We start from the raw sequence: 23,253 nt of genomic DNA on the forward strand, positions 1-23,253 counted from the left end.
AAAATATTGTCATAGATATCTTATAGCAGTGATTCACGATCCCACCCCCAGCTAACATTTAAAAATTTTAGTTTCAATAAAAATTTACATAGAATTTAAATAGAAACTGATAATTGATAACTACCGGGAGGGAGAGAAACATGGTTTTCTAACGTGTCGAGTTTTCTCGGAAAATGTGAATTGCTCATTTGTTTTTGCCTCGCACTCTCCTCATGTCACGAGAAACACTGTCACAGATAATATAAATTGTAATATGAAGTTATGTATGTACATATATGAATTTGTAAAAGAAAGTATGTTGTATGTGCAAAATAAATTAATCCGGGCACAATTGTTAAAAGTGATTATATACTATAATTTATTATACATATGTAAATGATAAAGCTGAGTACAACCTCCTAAATATTCTAAAATGCCTAAATAATGATATCGAATGATTGGTATTCTTCAAACTTCTTAGAACATATCACAATTACATCATATTTTATTTACTGGAATTATACTCCGCACACTCTTCAATCGCTAGCCTCATACTGCGGTTTAAAATGTTCCCATTTTATGAACATTCCCTCTTTCCTACCAAATCCAGAAAAACTTTTAAATAAGAAATAAAAATTGCAAGATAAACAAACAATTTGGAACATCATTAGTTGTTTTGCACTTTTACACTGGTTTCGACGGGATTACCGCCAACTTTCTGAAACTGTGTATATACAAGTAGTTATATAAACTGTGTATATATAGTTAGCATATGCTAACGATGCAATATGTTGCCAACTTATAGAAATGCTTTACATTGATAAGTAAATTTTGTGAATTAAATTATTCATATTCCAGATTTTTTAAATAGTAAATACAAAGAGAATCTCTAAAGTTATTTTATACGTAATGTATGTTAAATCCGATATTCCAGAATGAAAATAGCCTTTTGTATATTTTTCACCGGCATACGGTACAAAGCCAATAATGCCAAGGCTCCTCGGGGAGTCAGTAGTAGAATGTATTGATACAAAAAATTTATCAATGTACAAATCCATTAAGGTCAGTTGTTATTATTAAGAACAGAAATTTAATCAAGTAATTACAGAAAGATTTCTATATGTGAGTTCCGTATCGGAATAAAATGATCTCGAGTATTTGGCAACATAAAACAAAAATCAATTCTGGTGCTACAAATAATCATACTGCTATATAATAAAATGCATATTGAAAAGCCACACTCGTTAAAAATAAAGCGCATGACTATTGCAAACATGTGAAAATGTGGGTCTCGCATGCCGCCACGGCCACGGCCAGCCAGGGACGTGAACTAACCTCACATTTACACACTGCTGCCAAATTCCAATTTTGCTTGAATTATACACTCATTTAAATAGTTGGACATTTGTATACAGTAGATTCCGCTTGGTTGTGACAATGAAGAACAGGGACCATTGACCCGATTAAGTGGCTGTCCCAATGAACCGAGACGACTATAAAATTTGACAATATTTTATATTAAATATGTATATTTTACATGTTAACCTGTCTGGGTGTGAGTTTCTCCGGACAAAACTGTATCTGAGGAGTGAATTTGTTTTTGTTTTTTTTTTTTTACTTTTAAATTTTTATATTATAGTCGATGCTATAAGCAACATGTTTTCTTGAATAAACAAAGATATTTACCCCAGTAAACATGATTTATATCAAAATTATCGAAATATCGATAAATCATGTTTTTAACATGTTTTGATATAAATCGTTTCATAAATCATATTTTGTATCGGCCGTACATGTACGTCCAAACTCCTTTGAGAAAAGTTTGGTATGGCCGTACATGTACGGCCATACTCCCGGACAGGTTAATAAATTCTTTAAGTATAAATTTGCATCTAAGCAAAAAGTGTGTATAAATTAAGCAAAATCAGCGCAGATATTTAGTACTGATGAGGAGCTTCCTTTGCTGCTTTCCAATATAAAATAGGGCTGTTTTACAAATTTTTGGGCTTAGTCACAGATACAGATGGTTCTTCATCATCTCTGCGCGGCCAGACAGATGAGACAGTGAACATTGAAATTATATGTATTGTGATTTTAAATTGTTCTAAAATTATATTGGAATATTGATGTAAGTGACATAAGTTACTGTTTACTTCTTAATTTGGTTTTTGTTACTGAAGAAAAGCAGTCAGAGATAATGACGTAAATAAACAGCTGCCCCATTCAACCAGCAGTCCCATCTAGCGGAATCTACTGTATTTTAAAATTTGTATGTCAATTTTCATTAACTCGTGCGACACTATTATGCCGTTATAATAGTCAACTTCCAATAGGAAATGGCACAAGAAGAAGAAACTCGCACGTGCAGTGAAATGACGCTATGTCCGGGTAAACTGATAATGGATTTGGGGAGGGGCATCGACTGGAGCCGGTATGCCGAGAGACCGCAGGCGGTCAGGCGAGGGTGTTGTGTGCGGCACCCGCGTGCTACGAGATGGTGTTCTCCGTGAAGAAGGAGGCGAGCCCCGCGCCGCCGGGGGCCTCCAGCAGCGAGGGCGCGGGCGCAGGCTTGGGTCCCTTGGACAGGTTGGGCAGGTCGGCGATGCGCACCTCCTTGCGGAACAGTTGCCCGACACTGCGACCGATTAACTGAAACAGGATGACGTTGTATAGTTCATTTGGTAGGCACAACTAGCGCTAGTCACAGATATAGGATTATATAAAATCTACAATAGTATTCAACAATTTATTTTTAACAAGACAAAAAACAGAAAATGAATAAAATATGTACACGCAACTCTGTCTCGTCATCGTATGTCAACACTTCATACGGGTACCGCATAGGTTTGATATTTCCAGGTTCCAAGTAAAATAATACATATTCTTTTTCATGTAGTGGTCAAATATCAGAAAAAGGAAAATTAATAGCAATTCAATACAAGTAGCTGTCAAAATGACATTTTTTTAACGAATGTGAAAGTACAGAAAAAGTGAAGAATTGACGAAGAATGTGAGAAAGTAGAGAATAATTAAGTTTATACCTAATATTGTTAGTGGCGTTTGGTTGTCTCTTATTGGAGGCAATTATGATTTTAAGAGAATAAGAACGCATCACTAGAATACAGCCACAAACCGGAAATATAAGAAGACTTCCTCAAATCTCCAAAATATAAATTTCTTGAAAATTTGTGATGTACATAGTATAATACGTCATTAGATAAAACTGTAAATTACAATTTCTAATTTACATTAATAACAGTCTTTTTCTGGGTTATTATACCGTTATTATTATACCGGCAAGGAATCAGGCAATAAAAAATATACAAAGTCTATAAAATATATAACCCTTACTTTTTACTGAAAAACACATTTATTAACACAGTACGAGCCATTTTTTCAAACCAAAATGTTTACAACACTTTGAGTGTGCCCAATATTGATGATAACGATAAACGCCAGAAAATGATATTTTCTGGCGTTTCTCATGTGTGTGATTATAATCCAGGATTCGGACCTCACATACTAATAAGAGTTTCTGCTCAATAAAAAGCTTCTTTTCATCTCACCAATAGATGTCTCTAGCCAAATTCTAGTGATTCAAGAACAATGTTTCAAAATTGGATCATATTTATAAAATTTCCAAGAATTTGAGAAACGTGGTTGTCAATCATGGGCAGAATTGGTGAATGTTACATGTGTGTAAAGTGATCACTTAAACCTGCCTATGACGGTCGTAAGCCCCGTAAACGCCCAGACTTCCATATTCTTCTTCATCTTTGTTGAGATGTCAATTTTTTTTTATTTAAATCAAAATGTGTTTATATTATTTTTAGAAAGAGTAATTTCGGTCATCTCACCTGACTAGTGATTTTCTTGAAAAGATCCTTCTTTCCTTTCTCTATCTTATTTCCCTTGGTGGGAGGAGCGGAGAGTTTCTCGTCCAACTTGTGTAAATCTGCAGCGTTCACATTTGGTATCTGCTGCATTACCTAATAATTATAACACAACCAAAACTAGAAACATATTCGTAACCGTGCAAAAAATCATACCTGGCAAGAGTACAAGACAGGATAAGGGAAATATGCAAGATTGAAGGTGTCGTTAGGTGGGGAAGGCAACGAAGGAGACGGTATGCGCATGTTAGGAGAATGGAACCATCCAGACAAGGTAGAAAACTTCCGGGCAGACCACCAAAGAGATAGATTGACAGGTGGGAATCGACATTGCAGGAGGCTAATCCCTCTTAAAAACAGGCCGAGAAGCTAAAAATAATATTATATTAAGTTTGCCATAGTAAGTAAGAACCGACCAACTGATGACAGGCAGAGATAGCCGCAATGTGATTCATAATAAACAAAAAGAAACGGACGGATTATTCAGTTCTTTGGACACGTTGCACATTGCATGAGGATAGCCTGGAACAACTGGTTGTGATCAGTAGCCCGGAGAGGAAGATCTCCCGCACGATGTATCGATTAACACATTGTATGCGGGAAACAGCAAATGTCGTTTATTGCAAACTGTGGGTTGAAGGCGGGACCCGGCAAATGTAATTTTTTTGCAGACGGTCGGTTGTTTGCGGGACACGACATATTACAAGTTTGTTTGTTGGCGTGGAATAATAACGCCGCAACTAGTATCAATAGCTCTCCTTCGTTGACGGATAAAGGTGGAAGCGTGTACTAATAAACAAAAAATCAACTCATAGAATAATAAAATCACCCCTGTCATTCGATATACATTAAATTATTATTATTTATCATATAATTTATATTCTTATATTTTTATTATTTATGTTACAAGCAATCATAAAATAATATGAAATGGATAGCCATGATACCTTTTATGGGTAATATTTCAAATTGAAAGTAGTGCCATTTACCAAATTGATAACAGGTGTTTATATTCAGCTTAGAAATATGGTCAAATTATTACATAATCAGATTGTTTGTTATTTTGTCTATGATAAACAAACATAATGCATAATTTCATTGAAAATTCTAATAGAAAATATTGTATGGTTTAGAAGTTGTGCCGATTTTAAGAAAGTTATATATTTTTGCGCTAATCGCTAAAAAACGCCTGCTTCCGGCTAGTCCATTGTTTTTAGACCCCTGCATACAATGTGTTAAGTTAGGGCAGCAGCAGGCACCTGGTGGTTGCAGTGCAGTCAAGGGATAATTGGAGAAGAGTCCTCGCTCAGACAGGGGTAAGAGGGAGTGTACCTCGAGCATGGCGGGGCAGCGCGGACGCAGGGCCTCCAGCAACTGCACGCCGAGCGTGAGCAGCGCGGCCTGGTTGGCGTCGTGCTGGCCATGCTGCTGCAGCGCACGCAGCACGGCCGTGAGGGCGCGCGGGGGCAGGGAGGGCGGCAGCGCCACGGGTGCGCGCGCGCAGCTGCTCAGCACCATGCACGCGCGCAGAGAGCATACGCTGTCGCTCCACCACAGGGCGCTGGGACATTTAAACATAATTTAATCATGTAGTACATATTTGCTAAGTTTTTTCATTCTCATCTTTTTTATTTTTTGTTTTCTGTTAAAATCAAGTATTTTTAGTTTATATTTCCACTTTTAATCTAATTTTTTTTCTGATAATATCTAATGTGTTCTTGACAGTGCCCTGTACTATGTATAACCTAAAATATAATGTATACCCACACACAGACCATGCCTTTGTGGGATCTTTTTTTGTATTAATACATATGTATATTTTTTTGTACTTGTAATTATATTATATTGTGCAATCTAAAAGAATTTTAAATAAAGAAGAAAAAAAACACATTTCTTACCATTTCATTATTTTTATCGCAGATGTAGACAGAATGGGCTAGATCGGTGTTTTTTCTTATTTTTTAGTACATATCTACAAACAGGCGACTAGTAAGGAACAAGGTTGCTGACAGATATACATAGTAATAAGTTTTAAATATATTTAAATTTGTTTCAGGCATTTTCTAATATATTAAATAATTCTTACGCACATAAACAAAGGTTTCAGTGGTATTTACTTCACAAGAATCTAACTGATGGTGATTTAACTGTGTGAATTGTTTCTTGTTATATATAATATATACATCTTTCAAAAAGTTGATGCTCAATCATAGAAATAACGGTGAGTGATATAAATAGTGTATTGAGTGATCGCTAAAACCAGCCAATGAGAAACTCTCTAAATGCCCAGACAATATCTTCTTCTAACCCTTATGCACAACCAATGGTGCACAGAGCACTGCATTGTATTGACGTAGTGTTATCTTGACGTTACTCTTACATGAAGGCAAGGTGAACACTCCTGCGCTTCAGGGACCAGTCCAGGGTAAAATTGAATACATATTAGAGTGTAAAATCACTTATATTTATTTTCACTCTCCCCCCTGGGAATCGAACCCGGGACCTCCAGCACCGTAGCTAAACATGCTAACCATTACACTACGGAGGCAGACAATGATATCAGCTGGTATAAAAAAAATAATTTCAGAGATAATATTTTTATAAAGTAAAAGCTTGTTAATCCAAAATTCAGAAATGAAGAATGGTGAATATGTGGATATACCGACCTGATGATGGTGTAGAGTATGGGTGTGCAGGTCTGTTCGCAGGCCAGCAGCATGGTGCCCAGCTCGCCGATGTGCTCCTGACCGAGGCTGTGCGGGCCGTGCGGGCCGTGCGCGCCGCCGCCGCAGCTGTCCTCCGACTCCATGAAGCCGCCGTCCTCCGACTGCGGGGGCATGCCGCCGCCTATCAGCGCCGCCTGATAACCCACAATTACTTATTTGTTGATTTGGCGTTTAATTTGCAGAACTCCATTTTAATTTATGTATTAATTGTTAAATCAAACACAGATTTTTTTAATCTACTAGGTTGTATTTTATTCTTAAAAAACACATAAAAATTAATATTGTGGCAATTGTTTCGCCTAGTTACGGAATTTTCAAACTAATGTCATTTGTTTGAAAATGCCATAACTAGGCGAAACAATTGTCACAATATTAACTTTTGTATTTTTTAACAATAATATAAAACTTAGTAGACTCAAAAATCTGTTTGATTTAACAATTCTTCTTCTTCTTCATCTTGTTGTAGGCCTTGTGGCCTGTTTTTAAGAGGGATTAGCCTCCTGCAATGTCGATTCCCCATCTCTTTGGTGGTCTGCCCGGGAGTCATCTACCATGGGGTTGGCCGTACAGTGCGATGTGGGGGAGTCTAGAAGGTTCCATTCTCTTCACATGCGCATACCATTGTCTCCTCTGTTGCCTTCCTCACCTAACGACATCTTCGATCTCGCATATTTCCCTGATCCTGGCATTTCTTATTCTATCTCGAAGACTCTTGCCTGATATGTCTTCATTTCTGACTCTCTAAGCGGATATTTTGTGGCAACGGTGTCCGCTCTACTCTAATTTAACAATTAATACCAACAATTAACACTATCAAACATCTACGCTGGAAATGAAATAGGCCACTCTTCTGTCCTGACATACGCTCCTCGCTTCCTTCCTTCCATCTAGTCATACATGCCCTCGGATTACGCACACTTTAGACACCACCAGATTCTAGGTTCCGATTGATCTGATCGTGCCGAGTCTTTTTCGACCGTCCACGTTCTGTTTTCCTGCTCACATTTGCCATGTATATTTTCTTAGTCATTCTCTCGTTATCCATTCGCTTCACATATCCATACCACCTAAAAGAACTCTTCTTAATCGATCCAATTATCTCTAGTTCAGCCTTACATTCCTTTCTCATATCTTTGTTTTTAATTCTGTCATACAATGATTTTCCACATATTCGTCTGTGGGAGCGCATTTCAACAGCATTCACTCTACTTTCATCCTTCCTTTGCCAGTTCCATCTTTTACTTTCAAACATCAGTGTCAGTACCAGTATTCTGTTGTGAACCGCCAGTTTGGCTTCCATGGACATATTTGTTTTTACACATTTGATCACTCTGATCAAAGCACCATTTATTATAATTATTATTATGAAATAGATGTAACAGAGCTGCTGTATTCCTTCTTTTTAGTCATGTCTGAGCACTGTGACCACCGAAGCAAATTTTCAATATAGCAATCCTTCATTTGTCTCTCTGCCACAAATTTACTATTTTTTTAAAAATAAAAACAAAGAATAAGTCTTTTTTGACAATTATCTCACCTTTATGACGTCCAGATATTCCTTAGTTAAATTCCTATTGAGCATGTCCTCTATAACTTCCTGAGTATCATTGGATCCTTCCTCTTCGAACTTCCCCGACTCGTAAAGAGACATGATGTACTGCCATCTGTTGGATAGTCGGTTCAGCACTAGAAACAAAACAGAACACAATTTCACTATGTATAAAACTCTGCAATATCCAATTTTTATCACTTAACTTTACTCACATTGTTCAGTTTAATATATTTATTTTGTAGTTTAATTTTATTATTATTATTATAATTTTATTTTATTTTTTATATTCAATATAATTTTATACAAAATGTTATATGTGCCGTAAAAGTCCATATAATAGAAAATTTAAGGGATGAATTTCACAAAAAAAAAACACTGAAAACATTCTTTCTAGAAAAAAAACTTATGCATAATTCCTCACAACAGGATGTTTGTGGTTTCTTTTCGTTAGCAACGTCTGAACCGAAATTGCCAACATTGCAATTTTCATTGTGATACCTACAATAAGTCAATAAGTACAATAAGTCCTCTACTTGCGTAGTTAATTCATTCCGAAGGTTTTCGTGTTAATCGAAAAATTGTGTAAGTTAAAAACAAAAAAATGTGTTTTTAGATACATATATGCTATGTATAATAAGGATATAAGTACATATGTGAAAACAGAATAGACATACATGAATTTATTTGATGAAAAATTATTATTTTTATAAGTTCTTATTTCATCAGATACGTACACAATTATTAATGTGTGTATACTTAAGAACAAACTACTTATTAATTAGTCTTTTTCTACAAACAACTTATTAACTATTTTTGATAATTATCATAACTAACCATCCCTGTCCAAAGTATCCTAGCTGCAAACAAGTCTTTTGTGGCAAAAATTCTTTCAGAAAAATGTTTTTAAAAAAAAATGAAAACATGAAAAGTATCCCGAGTGCAACATACACGTAACTAACAAGGAATATATGTGAACTTTGATTTGATTTTTGAAAGTGACAAAAAAACTTGATAAATTCAGTTTTGTTAAAGAAAAAAAAACCTATATACTTTTTGTAACGAGACTAGGGGTAAATTGATAACCATCGGACCCATGATCATAACCTTTGGTTCATTATTTTTTGACATCTCATCAAAGATGAAGAAGAATATGGAAGTCTGGCAATTACGGGGCTGACGACCGTCATAGGCTGGTTTAAGTGATCACTTTACACACGTGTATCATTCGCCAATTCTACCCATTATTGACAACCACACTACTCAAATTCTTGGAAGTTCTATATATATGAACCAATTTAGAATCTGTGTTCTTGAATCACTAGCACTTCACTAGAGACATCTATTGGTGAGATGTGAAGAAACTTTTTACTAAGCAGAAACTCTTATATTAGTATGTGAGGTCCGAATCCTGGATTATAATCACACACATGAGAAACGCCAGAAAATACCATTTTCATTTTTATTATTTTAGCTTATTGACCAGATAATTTATTTACAACATTTTGAGTGTGTCCAAATACTTGTTCACAAAATCTGGATTATCTCCAATTACAGGAGTTATTTTCATATTGTTTTTTGACATCCCATCAAAGATGAAGAAGAATATGAAAGTCTGGGCATTTACGGGGCTGACGACCGTCATAAGCTTTGGTTAAGGTGATAAATTTTCCTCGACTCACTGAAGGGAGCCACGTGGGCCATGATGGGCATGAGCACGTCGGCGTGGTGCGAGGGCGGGCAGAAGCAGACCAGCGGGCGCAGGAACACGCGCACGATGGTGCGCAGCCGGTAGTCGGGCACATGCTCCAGCCCGCACAGCACCGTGGCCACCAGCGCAGGGCCCATGCCCGCCACTTGGTACAGCTCCCGGCCCAGGGAGGGACCGCTCGACCTGCACACACACAAAACCCGCACCCTCAATTACCCATAATTTGACTGACTTAATTGTAATAACATAATATAACAGACTATCAAAAATAAGAGGAAACAAACCAGATGTCTCGAAATATGTAGATAAATGATGGTTTGGAAAAATCCTCAACTACATGTGTTAACCTTCCCATTCCCGTGATATTTATTTACTACAACTCGACTTTTAAAATGGGAATATTAGCATAAAATATTATAGATACGGGCACAGAATTTTGTATTCCGCCGTAATATTATAATGTATTACATAAAAGTATAACAATATAAAGTTATTCATTTGCAACGACGGAAATAGATAGTTTGTGAAAAAAAAGGGGATAAAATCACCAATACACAAACGTTTCTCATTGTGTGCGTCCATGGCATGCTTTGTGAATACATGTTTAGTTTTACAATGTTTAGTTTTCAGATACTTGCCAGAGCTAACATGACAAAATTGTTACATTTCAACTTCAACTATGGTCAATCTAAGCATACCATTTAGGAATATTCACATTTTTCCCGTTTTTAAATCACATTTTCATATAATGCATATCACCGGTGCACGCGGAATTTTGTGCACCGTAAGGGAAAGGTTAAATCACTAAAATAATATGAAAATTGTAAAAGGTGATTGAATAAATGGATTCTCCAAGGTCCTCGTACCCGAGCATGTGACAGCAGGAGTCGTGAAGGGTGGAGAGGAAGTGCTGCATCCGGTCTAGTGGAGACTGCGGACGCTTCACGTTGGGATCCAATGGGTCCTGCACTCCCCAGTTCTGCCCCAGGAGGTTCTGTCGTTCCACTTCCAACATGTTGTATGCGGAGCGGTAACCCTGGTAACACATAAATCACTATTTAAGGATCTTTTGTTTCTCTAAAGCTCAATATATCCCTACGAAGAAAGTGGCATTTCCAATTTTAAAAAAAGGTAAAATAAGTAATGAGGAATCTCGCTAATTCAAAATTGAGATGAATTTGAAAATATAAAAAAAGCATCCATTTACCAAATGAATTATGGCAATGATTTGAAAGAAATTAGTATACTTTGCCAATGAAACACATACTTTTCAAATTGTTTATACATACTTTTTTGTTCTTTTTTCATAATTTGAATTCATATTTTTTGGGAGATTTTTTTACTGAATTTAAAATAGTTTGAAAAACTCATTGGAGGGAATAGAATGTATTTGAACAGTCTTAACTATAATCATCGTCAATCACTTTAATGATCAGTAGCATGGCAATGCTGGTAGTTACCAGTAGCACACCAGAATACACTTAGCATGTATTTAGTGTCTCGACTAAATATTCACTTTAATATAATACAGGCTACTATTATTGTGATAAAACCTTTGAATTGGTAAATTATGACCAAATTTTCCCAACAAGTCAATACGAAAGGCGGATAGTTACCTCATGCAGTAGCTGCATGGCCTGAGGGTCATAGAGCTGGTTGAGTGCCCGGAACAGGGTGAGTACGTGCGGCAGGATGGGCAGCACAAGCTCCGCACACGGGTTTCTCCAGATGGGATTCCCCCCTGCCGTCATGCCGCCGCTGAATCCACCGCGGGACGCTCTGGATACGCAAAATACAAACTTTTCAAATAACACATATTTATAAAAATTATGCTAAGAAAATTATTTAGCATCAATATTTATGGCAAAATTGTAATGAGCTTTGTGACCAACGAAATAAGTATAGTGGACTTACTTATCGGGATCGTCGGGCCAGGCGCAGCGCTTGATGACAGCCAGCAGGAGGTTGACGGCATGCAGCAGGTGGCTGCGGTTCTGTCCCCCGCGGTCGAGCGCAGAGGGCGGCACGGGTGCGCGGTCCAGCCCCACAAAGGCCATGAGCGCCGGGGCGCTGGTCACATGCGGCGCCAGCGCGGCCCACTGCGCGCCGCACGCGCCCAACACCTCGCCGATGAGCGCCTTCTGCCGCTCGTAGTCGCAGAAGTGATTGGAGACCAGCAGCAGCGCCTCCTGCAGCGTGATGCGCTCCATGGTGCTGAGCTGCGAGGGCTCGGCGCACAGGCGGCGCACGGTGGAGTGGATGCGCGGGAACACGGGCAGCAGCAGCAGCGGGTACTTATGCCCTATCTTGACCAGCAGGCTGGCGCCGTGGCGGCGCACGTTGCGTACGGCGCGCGGCCGGGCGCCTTTGGAGTCGTGCTCGCCGGGCGCGCAGCCCGTGTACACTAGCGCGTTGAAGATCTTGTCCAGCACCCGCGGCAGCGGCCCCGCCTGGCCGGGCGTCATGGTGAGGAACACGAAGAGAGCGGAGATGAGCGACAGCAGCAGGCTGAGCAGCAGCGGGTCGGCCGGCTCCAGGGCCAGGCACATCTCCAGCAGGGCCAGCCCGGATCCCACGCTCGGCCGCTCCGATACTAGCAGGATTCGAGATAACACACTCTCCAGTAACTGTAACGCAAATTTTCAATTTGAATTATGCAATATTTTGAATTTGCCGATTAAGATATTGAATGTAATTATAAACACAAAGTTGTTGCCTACATTCGCACACCAATCAGTGTTGGAGTTTTTGTTTTTACACATCTATCAAAAATTATAGCCCTGTTTTAAAATCATCATATCTTCGAAAGAACATATTAGATATGTTGTGATGAAAATTCAATGTGTAGTATTTAGTATATGTGATCTAATAACACCCCTCACAGTGGCGTGAGGGGTGTTATTAGATATGTACATTGATTCAGCGGATTAAATCCCTAGGCCCTCTGTACTGACTTTGAATAAAAAAATATATATTTTTTTTTAATTATTGGTGTTTGAATTCATTTTTTTACTGTAATAGTTGAGCATGGAAACATTTTCCAGCACAGATTTGAGGGTGGCGCTCAATGGCCAGTGGACAACAGCTCCCAATTTGAAAAAATAATTTTTCAATTACATATCAGGATAATAAATCGCATTTAATGTCATGGATCAATTGGGATGGTATTTCAATACATAAACGTTCTTCTTTATTTTCTCTTAGTAAAAAGTAAACATTTTTAATTTTGAAAAGCTTAAAACGATTAGTCACTCACAATAGATAAAGCCTCCCACTCCAGGTAAACGGGATCATGTATGTTCCCATCTGTATTGTGTTGGTGAGACATGGCCTTCCCGAGCACTACGCGCAGCCATTGGTCTACATAGCTGAATGTCACCAGGGGGGCGATCAGTGTGGCTTGTCTATAAAATAATACAAAATGTTATGTGCGGTAAATTATTGAAGAAAGACAAACGCCAAACACACAAAACTTCTATTTAAGGCCCAGTATTCGTTAAGTGGCAACTTAATTTTCTTTTTATATTCTTAATTGTTTTTCTTCTTAAAATACTATTATTTTTGGTTTTGAAAAGAAAATGATTGAAATGAAAGGAATTAAAAAAAAATTCTGCATATATTTTTTAAAACAAAAAAATCTAATGTACATTCTTTAAAAAAAATTGGGCGTGAAGAGACATGTCGCTCACTCCTTTCAAGAACGTCATAAATCGAAAAACTTCATTTTTCAGGAGAACATTTTTTCAGTTTAAAAAAATAATGCAATGTATTAAAAATAAATATCAAGCCACTTATTGGACTTTTTACTGTACAACAGATCTTTTTAGGTAAAACCTGAAGGTTTTTTCTTCATTTGAAAAATATTTAGTATATTTTAAAAAAATAATTAAACAAGACCTTTTCTTCAAAATGCAAAAACAACACTTTCTGACCTGTAGCGGGTAAATATTAAGTTAAAATATGCCTCTTTTGCTGGGATATAGTAAGTTTTCTGGGCATTCCGAAAACATGCAATTGAAAATTGACGATTTTTGATTTATGACGTTCTTGAAAGGAGTGAGCAATGTAACCTCTCCGGTGGTCGGCCGGTGATTGAATTCTGTGTTTGCGTTGTATCCCTTTAAACTAAAACATTAATGTAAATTCCACTCACCTAAAATTATCTAAAAAGTCAGTCCGGCAGCGGCAGAAAAACATGGAGAACTCACTTTCACTGTCAAAGTCTATAGCAGCATAACTAGCTGTGTCCAGCGTCACTCCTACTGGTCGAGATTCTGGATAAGTTACCTAAAATATATGCTACAATTATAATCTTAACATAGTTGCAAAGAATAATTCATATTCTACTTCATCTATGTTGAGATATCAAAATGTGGAGAAACCTAGATTTGGAACAAGCATTTGGACATCTTGATCGTTAACACATAAGGGAAGGTGATCAGCCCTCCGCCTCAGGCACCAGTCCAGGGTAATATTGAATAAATATAAGAATGAAAAATCATTTATATTTATTTGACCCCCCCTTGGGAATCAAACCATGAACTCCAGCATGATAGCCGAGAGTGGTGACCATTACACTACGGAGGCGGATATGTTACTTTTAGCTTTTCTAATTTCACAAAGCGATTGGTTACCATGAACTGTACAAACACAGTCGACAAGCTACGAATAAGTGAAATGATGATTATAAGTTGGAGAGTCAAGTAACCTTAAGGATATTATTTTTTGAAATATCAACAAAGATGAAAAAGAATATGGAAGTCTGGGCATTTATGGAGATTACGACCGTCATAGGTTAGTTTAAGTGATCACTTTACACACGTGTACACATTCATTAAGCCCCATAAATGCCCAGACTTCCATATTCTTCTTCATCTTTGAGATGTCAAAAAATAATATAAAAAATAACTCCTATGATTGCAGATAATCCAGATTTGTGAACAAGTATTTGGACACACTCAAAATGTTGTAACCTTAAGGAGTTTGGGAGCGGTGGCGGTGACCCAGCGCGGCACAAAGTCTAGCAGCACGGGGTCGCGCTGAGCGTGCTCGTGCTTGAAGAGCGCGGCCCACACGGCGGAGGCGGTGTGCGCCAGGCACAGCGAGGGGTGCGCGGAGAACAGCAGTAGGCTGTCCAGGTAGGTGGACAGGTGCGGCGGCCTCTCCACCACGCCGTCCTCGCGTCCCCACAGCGATGACAGCTGCTGCCCGATGCCCGCCAACACCTAGATGTAAAAATAGTGATGGATATTGGTAACATAAACTAAGCTAGGACACAAAATGGAGAACCCTCTTCTAGTGGGACGGAAGATCTGCTAATGACAGCTAACAGTCCGCCTTCTCCTGAGGAGTGCAATGTGGTTTCTTCCCAGCAATGAGCAAATGCTGAGAAGTTCCTGATTGGCCCACACTAGATTATCCCTCCTGTTCCCAACACAGATTCAAGTAAAAACATATTTATTTAGTTAGAAGAAACAAAAATCCACTTAATATATATATAATAGATCATGGTATAGCAGCAGTGTTATTTTGATCGTTAAATACACAAAGGAAAGGTGATCAGCCTTCCGCCAGGTACCGGACCAGAGTCATATCAAATAAATATTAGACTGAAAAATCACTAATGGATGACTACCAATCACTAAACTAATTCTTATATCTTACCATTATGGTTCCAAATGACGAACTCAATACAGTTCAAATGTTGGCTAAAAGTCCTCAACACACTGGAAAAATAACCTAGAAAAACACTTACCACTCCTTTAGCTAATTAATCTAACTGCTACAACAATTTTGATAATTCCGCTTGGTATTCGATATTTTTTAGATGGACATTCTTTTCTACATCACTCAAAATGGTGAATTGTTTGTACATATATATCTTTTCAGAAATTAAGATTAAGTGTAGGAAATAGGTGACTTCATTCTTTTTCATTATTTCTGTCTCTGATAGTGTGTATCGATCTAACTGCTCTGATTATTTACTTCAATGGCAAGATGTATAAACTAAGATACAAAAAAAAAATTATAAAATACCTGCGTTAACTTCTTTAGGAACAGGTAATGTTTTTCATCCAAAGTGTTAGTGTTCACTAACGCCGCTCTGTGGATGCAGCTGATGGCGTCTTCACTCAGAAGTATCATCAGTGGCTTCCTTTCCTTCACCTGAAAACATAATTAAGTCAATAAGGTATCGACATGGACAAAAATAAAATTGAGATAAAAGTGATTGAGAAAAACTTGATTACTCTCAGTGGGATTTTATACACACCTGTCCTTTTCTGTTGACAATTTGCAGCAAACATTCGGCTGCAGGAAGTTGGAAGGCTTCGTCGCTCAGTAGGATGCACAGGATCTGCAGCAGGCGACCGTTCTGACTGATAATGTGGCTCATGGAAACCCACTCCACGAAACCTGTCAGTGTCATAAGAACCACCTGGAAGTAAAAAAACTCAAGTAAAACATATTTTAAAAAAAAATAACGAAAACAAACGCCAGTCATTTAAATCCAAAATTAAGTTCTTTTTTTGTTGTACAGAGAGAACGGAAAATAAGGAGAAATGACCTGAACAACTCTCTCGTGCTCGGCTGCAACTTCAAAGTTCCCAATCTGTGTGGATTCCCTGAAGCTCTGGACATGGAGCTCAATGAGGCGAAGGAAGAATGCGAAGATCTCCGCCATACTGCTGGTCAGGGCTGCGTAGATATCCTTTCGTCGTTGATTAGACTCCAATGTCTACATAAACAATAAAATTAAATAAATATTTATTTAAAATAAAACACTAATTCCAGTATATAAAACAAAATCATTAAGATTGAACCAATCTACACAAATGGTGTAAATTTTGGATTCCTGGTTATCAACATATTCAGATCATTACACTACTGAGGCGGACTTATCAAGACAAGTTACACAAAATCAGGTTTAATTACATAAATAAATTGATCGTTTATGACCGTTTGTCTTTAGTGCACAGACAAGAGTAGACGACTCTTAGATATCTTTTATGACATACTACATATATCTGTTATTTCAATACGGGAATATATGATATTCTTTTACAAAATCATTAAGTTGGATCTACTGTACCTCATGTGACTGTCTATGATAGTAAATTATTCACTTAGTTAGATAAAAATGAAAATGAGATTTTCGAGTTTTTTTATGTGCCTTATGTGGGGCCCTTGGTGCCTTTGAGTTTGACACCTCTGCTGTAGAGCATTGCTCCGCAAAGTGTGTGCCGCAACACACTGGTGTACCGTGGTGATTAGTTGTTGTGCCGCGGAAAAAAGTCTAGTTTTGCGAAAATATGCTCACATTTCGCATTGAACATAATATGTTACCATAATATGGTAAATATGCACCTCTGAAATGTCTAAATTTGGTAGGCGGACCTTGAATAGAAGAAGTTTGCGGAACTCTGCTCTAGAGTACAAAAAGGTTGAGAACCACTGGCTTAGAAAGTCTGGCAGAAATTTTGGTCTTCTTCTTCTTATTTTTCTAGGACTAGGTCCTGTCATTCTCCGGTCCGCTCCTGGGAGGTTTAAGACCAGCTATCCCTCCATCGTTTAGGTGGTCTTCCTGGGGGTCTGATCCCGCTTATGCTGCTGTCCGCTGCTATCCTCACCACTCGATCAGAACTCGCTCTTCCCACATGATTTCTCCAGAAACGTCTTCTTTCTCTTCCCCATCGCACAACATCTTCAACATCGCAGATTTTTCTTCGCAGAAATGTTGGTGTGAAGGGAAAAATGACCAAGAGCCTTTTGCCTGTTCAATGCTGGCCAGCTTTAGGATGTGTTCCTCGTTAGTTAGGTCACGTTGCGTACCTGAAGGGTGGCCACGTCCTCGACCAGGCGCAGCAGCACGTGCAGCACTATCTCGGTGTGGCGGGGGCCGCTGCTGCAGGCGTCGCTCAGCTCGCCGAGCAGTGCGGGCCATTGCTGGGGCCACTCCCGCTTGGCCATCTCCACCACGACGCGGGCCAGCGCGTCGTTCATGTGCGTGGCGCTCCACCCACCGCTGCACACCAACTTCATGGCATTCTCCTGCGATAAAATACCATGTCCATTGAGTTGAACGCATTTCATAAACATATTTTGTATATTAACCGCTTCATACTTTTGAACGAGTCACACTCGCACGCTAAATGCATTCCAATTTTGAATTTTTCAATAACTTTTTCGATGATGAATTAGTAGTAAATTAAATATGCTTAAATTGTTATATTTTATTTGTAAAGTGGATAAACTTTTCATCAAACATTTTAAAAAACCTGATGTTTTTTAAACACTTTTTATAAAAATAAACTAGCATTAAATGGTTAAAAACATTGTTAACTTTATGGTATGGTAATATAACACTCTCCTTCCTTATCATTCATCATTCAATTTGTGTAATATCACTTTTATAGACACTAATTCGTGACTATCGGTTTCGGAATGATCATTCTAACATCAGGTCATTAAAATAAAATTATTACGGTTTGACATTTGTACAAAAATAAAATTTTGAAAGAGAGAAATAAGACAAAATTTTGTAAAATTTTAGTGGTATCAAAAGTCTACATAATCAGAGGTCATAAAGAACTCCACCGACAAGACACACAAGGTGGCTTGGTGGGTCTCTGCAAAAAAAAAGTTCTAAATATGTGTAAATTGTGATTCAAATAAATGTATACAAATAAAAAAATTATAATAAATAAAATGTATGACTAGATGTATGGATGTGAAGGAACCTAGGAGTGTATGTAGGACAGAAGAGCATGGCGTTCCATCCTCTCTGCCTACCTATGCAGAGAAACAGCGTGATGGTAGTAGTACTAGTCCATAGAGTAAAATATACATATGATGCAAGATAATATACTCTCCGGCTTATTACAATGTAATATATTGATAGCCATGGGGGCTATCACCGGATCAATGTAAACTTGCGAGTGCGATATATAATGCATTTTGATAAGACTGCTTTCTGCAAAGTAAAGATTACCTTGATGAAGAGTTTCTCGGGCTGAGAGATCTGGTTCCAGCGGTACTTGACGGTATGCTCCATGAGCTGCAACCCAAAGTGGCGCACCACAGGGGAGTACTGTGGCCCGCTGATCAGTAGCAGCCCCACCTGAGCGCACCACGGAGAGCCCTCTTTGAAACTGGAAAGCATAATGCAATATCCTTATTAATAATGATACATTACACAAAGTATCCAGGAATAAAATTAATATTATTATTTTATGTATTTACATGGCACAAGGGCCTTTTACAATTGACTATAAAAACAATAAAGAACAGTGCGTTTATATTAAGTAATACACAAAAATATTGATATATAGTTCAGTAGCTATTAAGGTTTCTTTGACTGTTTTATGTAGCAATTTCTTTCAACTCATTAATTGTATTACGTCTTTTGTAAACCAAATTGGATACTCTTTGTTGTAGGGTGTGAAGGTTGGGACATGAGAATTTATTGTTTCATAGAATATGGAATGGAGTTCATCTATTGATTGTTCCATATTAAACGTCACAAAGAAATGACCAATCAATATTTGTCAAATGGAGATTTATAGCATCCACTTTTTTTTAAATTAAGAGAGATCGCTTCTAGTTTGGGCAAGTTCTATGGAATACAATATATAAATATATAAAGGAGGATGATGATCATCCACAGGAAATAGCGGATCATTAGATTTTACAATGGAAATATTTTGTTGGCTAGAAAGTAGAGGAAGGGCAAGATATTGCATAATATGCGTGGGTTTTGCAGAATAGACTGGAGTGGTGTAGGAGATGTCATTTGTTACCGCAGACCAATACACAGGATCGAGACAAAAGAGAGAGAGAGGTTTCCAAAAACATGTGATTTAAAAATATAGATTAATTTATACCAAAGACAGGCAGTTACTGACATTTTCGGCAGTGCATTTCACTTGAAAAATAGTAGTATGTGTATAATATAGGCCTGATTCTTATGACAAATGCGTAAAATGGCATCCAATCAATTATTAAGGTGGAGACTGACCGGAGCATTTCGTCATAGCGTAACATGTTACGATGCGTGCATTCAGGCAGTCAGTACACCGAGCCGAGCGCTCCATCCATAGTTATATGCTCGATGATGCTCGCCGCGAGCGATGTTACGCTCCGGTCAGTCTCCACTTTTATGGATTATCTTAGAAACTCCTTTAAAAATATTTGCTTTCTGAAGATGTTCCTTATGGACTAATTAATTTCAGCTACAAAATCTATCAAACAGACCCAATCTTCTGCTTCATTGTGTCCTCTTACACCTTAATCGGCATTCAATGCACTATTTTCATTTCTACTCAATTTTCAATAGCCATTTACTTTTGATTTTCCCGAGATAGAAGTGTTAGCTTCTTAAGTGCGGGTGTACGTAATATTTTTATATATTCAGGTGTGGGTACTGTCTGTATAAGAAGCGCTAACATTCTATATTACTTTTATTAAATTCCAAAATGCATCACTTTAGCATCATAGATTATGTTACATATACACAAAGTGACTTGTCGCCAAGGCACTTTAACACATCGCTCACTCTTTTCAACAATGTCATATATCAAAAAACTTGATTTTTCAGGAGATTATTTTTAAAGTTTAAAAATATAATAAAATGTATTAAAAATAAATATCAAGCCACTTATTGAACTTTTTACTGTGCAACAGATCTTTTTAGGTAAAACCTGACTGTTTTTTCTTCATTTGAAAAATATTCAGTATATTTAAAAAAACACTTAAACAATACATTTTTTTCAAAATGCAAAAACAACACTTTCTGCCCTGTAGCGAGTAAATATTAAGTTAAAAATATGCTGCTTTTTCCGGGATATAGTACATTTTCTGGGCATTCCGAAAACATGCACAAATGAAATAGACAATTTTTGATAAATGACGTTGTTGAAAAGAGTGAGCACCATGTGCCAGCAATGCACAGAGATATATTATCTTCGCTGTTCTGATACATGATTTGCTCCTACAAGCATAGTCTATCTCACTCATGTCACCGTCCCAAGGAATGGAAAGATTCTCATATCATAATAGTACAAAATTATGTGCAAACTCAAATGTGCACGGTTGCTGGATGTTAAAATTGAAACAAAATGTTAAATTTAATTATGTGAGGACAAGTAAAAGCATTGTACGTTTGCACATACTAAGAAAATGTGTGCAATTAATATGTGATACTATCTTTTGTGCCCTCATATTTGTCCAAGTTGGACAGAGAATACATGTTTTTTTTAAATATCGTGGAAATATTTGTAGTCTAATATATGCACACTTGATAAATTCATTTTCAACTTTTAGTGCAAGACACATTCATAACATATTTCAATTATCAATAATATATTTCACAATATATTAAAAACATATATCAACTATACTGCTTTTCAAATTAATTACATTAGCTAACATTTTAGGAACGAAACAGTCAACATTTAAAAATAGTTCATTAATAAAAAAAATTACCAATATAGTAAAGAAACATATTTAAACTATGATACAAATATTTTTCAATTGAAAGCAGTTTGAATAAAACAACACAAAATATTTAAGTATTATAATCCATAACAATATTGACGACCTAAATTAATGTGTTAATCATATCAAATCATTGTTATTTGTGGCCTCATTTTTTGAAAATTAAGTGTACTGTTAAAAAAACATACACAAGGTCGTAGAATATCTGTATCCTAAAATGAATGCACACAAAGGATATGAGGTGAATGATGCAATTTGTATACAGTATGGAGTTACCTTTCACAGGCGTTATAAGCTTGCAGCCTGATGTCCTGAGAGGCAGTAGGGCTCATGGCAAGCTCCACAGCCCTGGCCAACTCCTCGGCTAGCGCTGCGCCTTCGATGCCCCCGCACGGCCCCGACTCCACGCCATTCATTTTAGATCGTTACTCCTCTTTGGACAACTAAACACGAAACCAGCAAAATAAAATTGAGTCATCATAACGAGAACAAGTTAATATATCATTATTACTATACACTATACCTACCAGTTTGAAAATGAACAAAAGAACATATTTATTTACATTGTTTTTCTAAATCTAATTTGACAAGACACAAAAAGAAAACATCTCACAGATATCGAGTATATAAGTATATTATATAAGCTCGATGACCAAAAATGATTTGCGGGAATGAAAAATATATTTTTTGGATAAAATTCAATTGAAAACCCAAAGGAAACTTCAAAATCATGCCGGCCAAAGATATAAGCAGCTGCAAAACATCGCCATGTGTAAATGCGATGGGTGATGTCAACGCACGCAAGAAAACATATATTAAGAGCAAACAACCTTTTCGTGTAAGGATTCTTAATTTTTCTTACGAATGATTGTAAGCGTTATAATTTTATTTACCCAAATTTTATAATAACTCGTCGTCAAAAACATAAGAACGCCTCGTGCCACTTTTACGCCAGGAATAATTTTGATTTTTGACTAATGTTACCAGTTACCGAATATTATTTTTACATAGATAAGTACCTATCTACTAAAAATAGTTTTTTATTTTATTTTTAATTTTCATAATCCATCAAGTCTGGCAACTATGTAGTAAAACATTCCATACGTATTTTTTCTATGGTTATTTTGTACTTTACTTTTGACGTTTCATTACATTTGTTATTTGGAACACTAGAAAGTTTTCTTATTAAAATACACTATCTTTATTTTACGGGTGACCTGTTCACAATGCCATTAAATTATATTTCGTTTCGTGATGATTTTTGAATCCTGGTCGCAAAACGTTTTACGGGTATAAAGACCATCCCGATTACCGACAGGAACATGTCTGGGACAAAGATTTTTAATGGTTCGATTTAAATGACATTGTTATCAATTAATAAGGCATATTTGTGACAAAAATGTGTTTTATTTTATAATGTCGGACTACGAGCTCCAATTTCAAGCGGATTTGGAGAAGGCGCAAGCTCTCAGTTTAGAGAGTCTGGCGTTGGAAAGATTCAGAAAGCAGAGGAGTATTAATTCAGGTAACTTATACTATCCGCTATGTTTTTTCCTTCCTCATTTTGTATGACATTTTTACTCATAAACACATATTTTGTATGTTATTTTGAGCTAAAAATCATGTAAATATACGGTTTCATAATATTTTCAACGCTTATTATTGTTTTTAATATATGAGGGACTGGACTGATCACATAATTAAAGATCATGATAACACTGCGTCGATGCGAAGTGATGTAGTGCCCTATGCACCATTGGGTGCGAATAAAGCTTAGAAGAAGAATTATTATTTGTTATGATTTACTTTTGTTGCTCGTTGTGTTATTGTTAGGGTCATTTAATTTTATCAAGTTAGTGTCGAAAAAGTTAATTAATATTTCCTTTCACTGAATCACATTCG

At 37.1% G+C, this 23,253-nt stretch overlaps 2 protein-coding genes across 5 annotated transcripts in view; one reads left to right on the forward strand and one right to left on the reverse strand.

Annotated features, from left to right (window-relative positions):
* Positions 1 to 1,836: 1,836 nt before the first annotated feature.
* On the reverse strand, positions 1,837 to 22,349 carry Ranbp21 (exportin-5-like protein Ranbp21). 2 transcript variants are annotated; one of them, XM_088258037.1, is made up of 19 exons: positions 22,245 to 22,349; positions 21,628 to 21,794; positions 18,848 to 19,007; positions 17,689 to 17,907; positions 16,424 to 16,594; positions 16,130 to 16,294; positions 15,895 to 16,023; positions 14,832 to 15,083; positions 14,012 to 14,145; positions 13,115 to 13,262; positions 11,773 to 12,485; positions 11,475 to 11,637; positions 10,725 to 10,894; positions 9,830 to 10,041; positions 8,136 to 8,284; positions 6,539 to 6,732; positions 5,205 to 5,433; positions 3,837 to 3,968; positions 1,837 to 2,628 (listed from the first exon to the last, which is right to left on the reverse strand). In XM_088258037.1, exons 2-19 carry the CDS (start codon positions 21,765 to 21,767, stop codon positions 2,467 to 2,469), a joined length of 3,642 nt encoding a protein of 1,213 aa, XP_088114163.1. In that variant the 5' UTR covers positions 21,768 to 21,794; positions 22,245 to 22,349; the 3' UTR covers positions 1,837 to 2,466. The 2 variants fall into 2 exon arrangements, with proteins under 2 accessions (XP_088114163.1, XP_088114164.1); XM_088258038.1 differs by lacking the exon at positions 22,245 to 22,349 and adding an exon at positions 22,182 to 22,203.
* A 102-nt stretch (positions 22,350 to 22,451) lies between these two features.
* The window catches only part of Pi3K68D (phosphatidylinositol-4-phosphate 3-kinase catalytic subunit Pi3K68D), a 39,582-nt gene continuing 38,780 nt past the window's right edge, over positions 22,452 to 23,253 (forward strand). For 2 of the 3 annotated variants that reach the window (XM_088258041.1, XM_088258043.1), the window contains exon 1: positions 22,452 to 22,876. In XM_088258041.1, the coding sequence (XP_088114167.1) occupies positions 22,768 to 22,876 (109 nt within the window). In that variant the 5' untranslated portion in view covers positions 22,452 to 22,767. The remainder of the gene's footprint in view (positions 22,877 to 23,253) is intronic. The other variant, XM_088258042.1, reaches the window with a different exon arrangement.

This window comes from Brachycentrus maculatus, unplaced genomic scaffold (assembly GCF_059751285.1).
Source record: "Brachycentrus maculatus isolate JH-2025_06_01 unplaced genomic scaffold, ASM5975128v1 h1tg000090l, whole genome shotgun sequence".
In the NCBI taxonomy this organism is placed as follows: domain Eukaryota; kingdom Metazoa; phylum Arthropoda; class Insecta; order Trichoptera; family Brachycentridae; genus Brachycentrus; species Brachycentrus maculatus.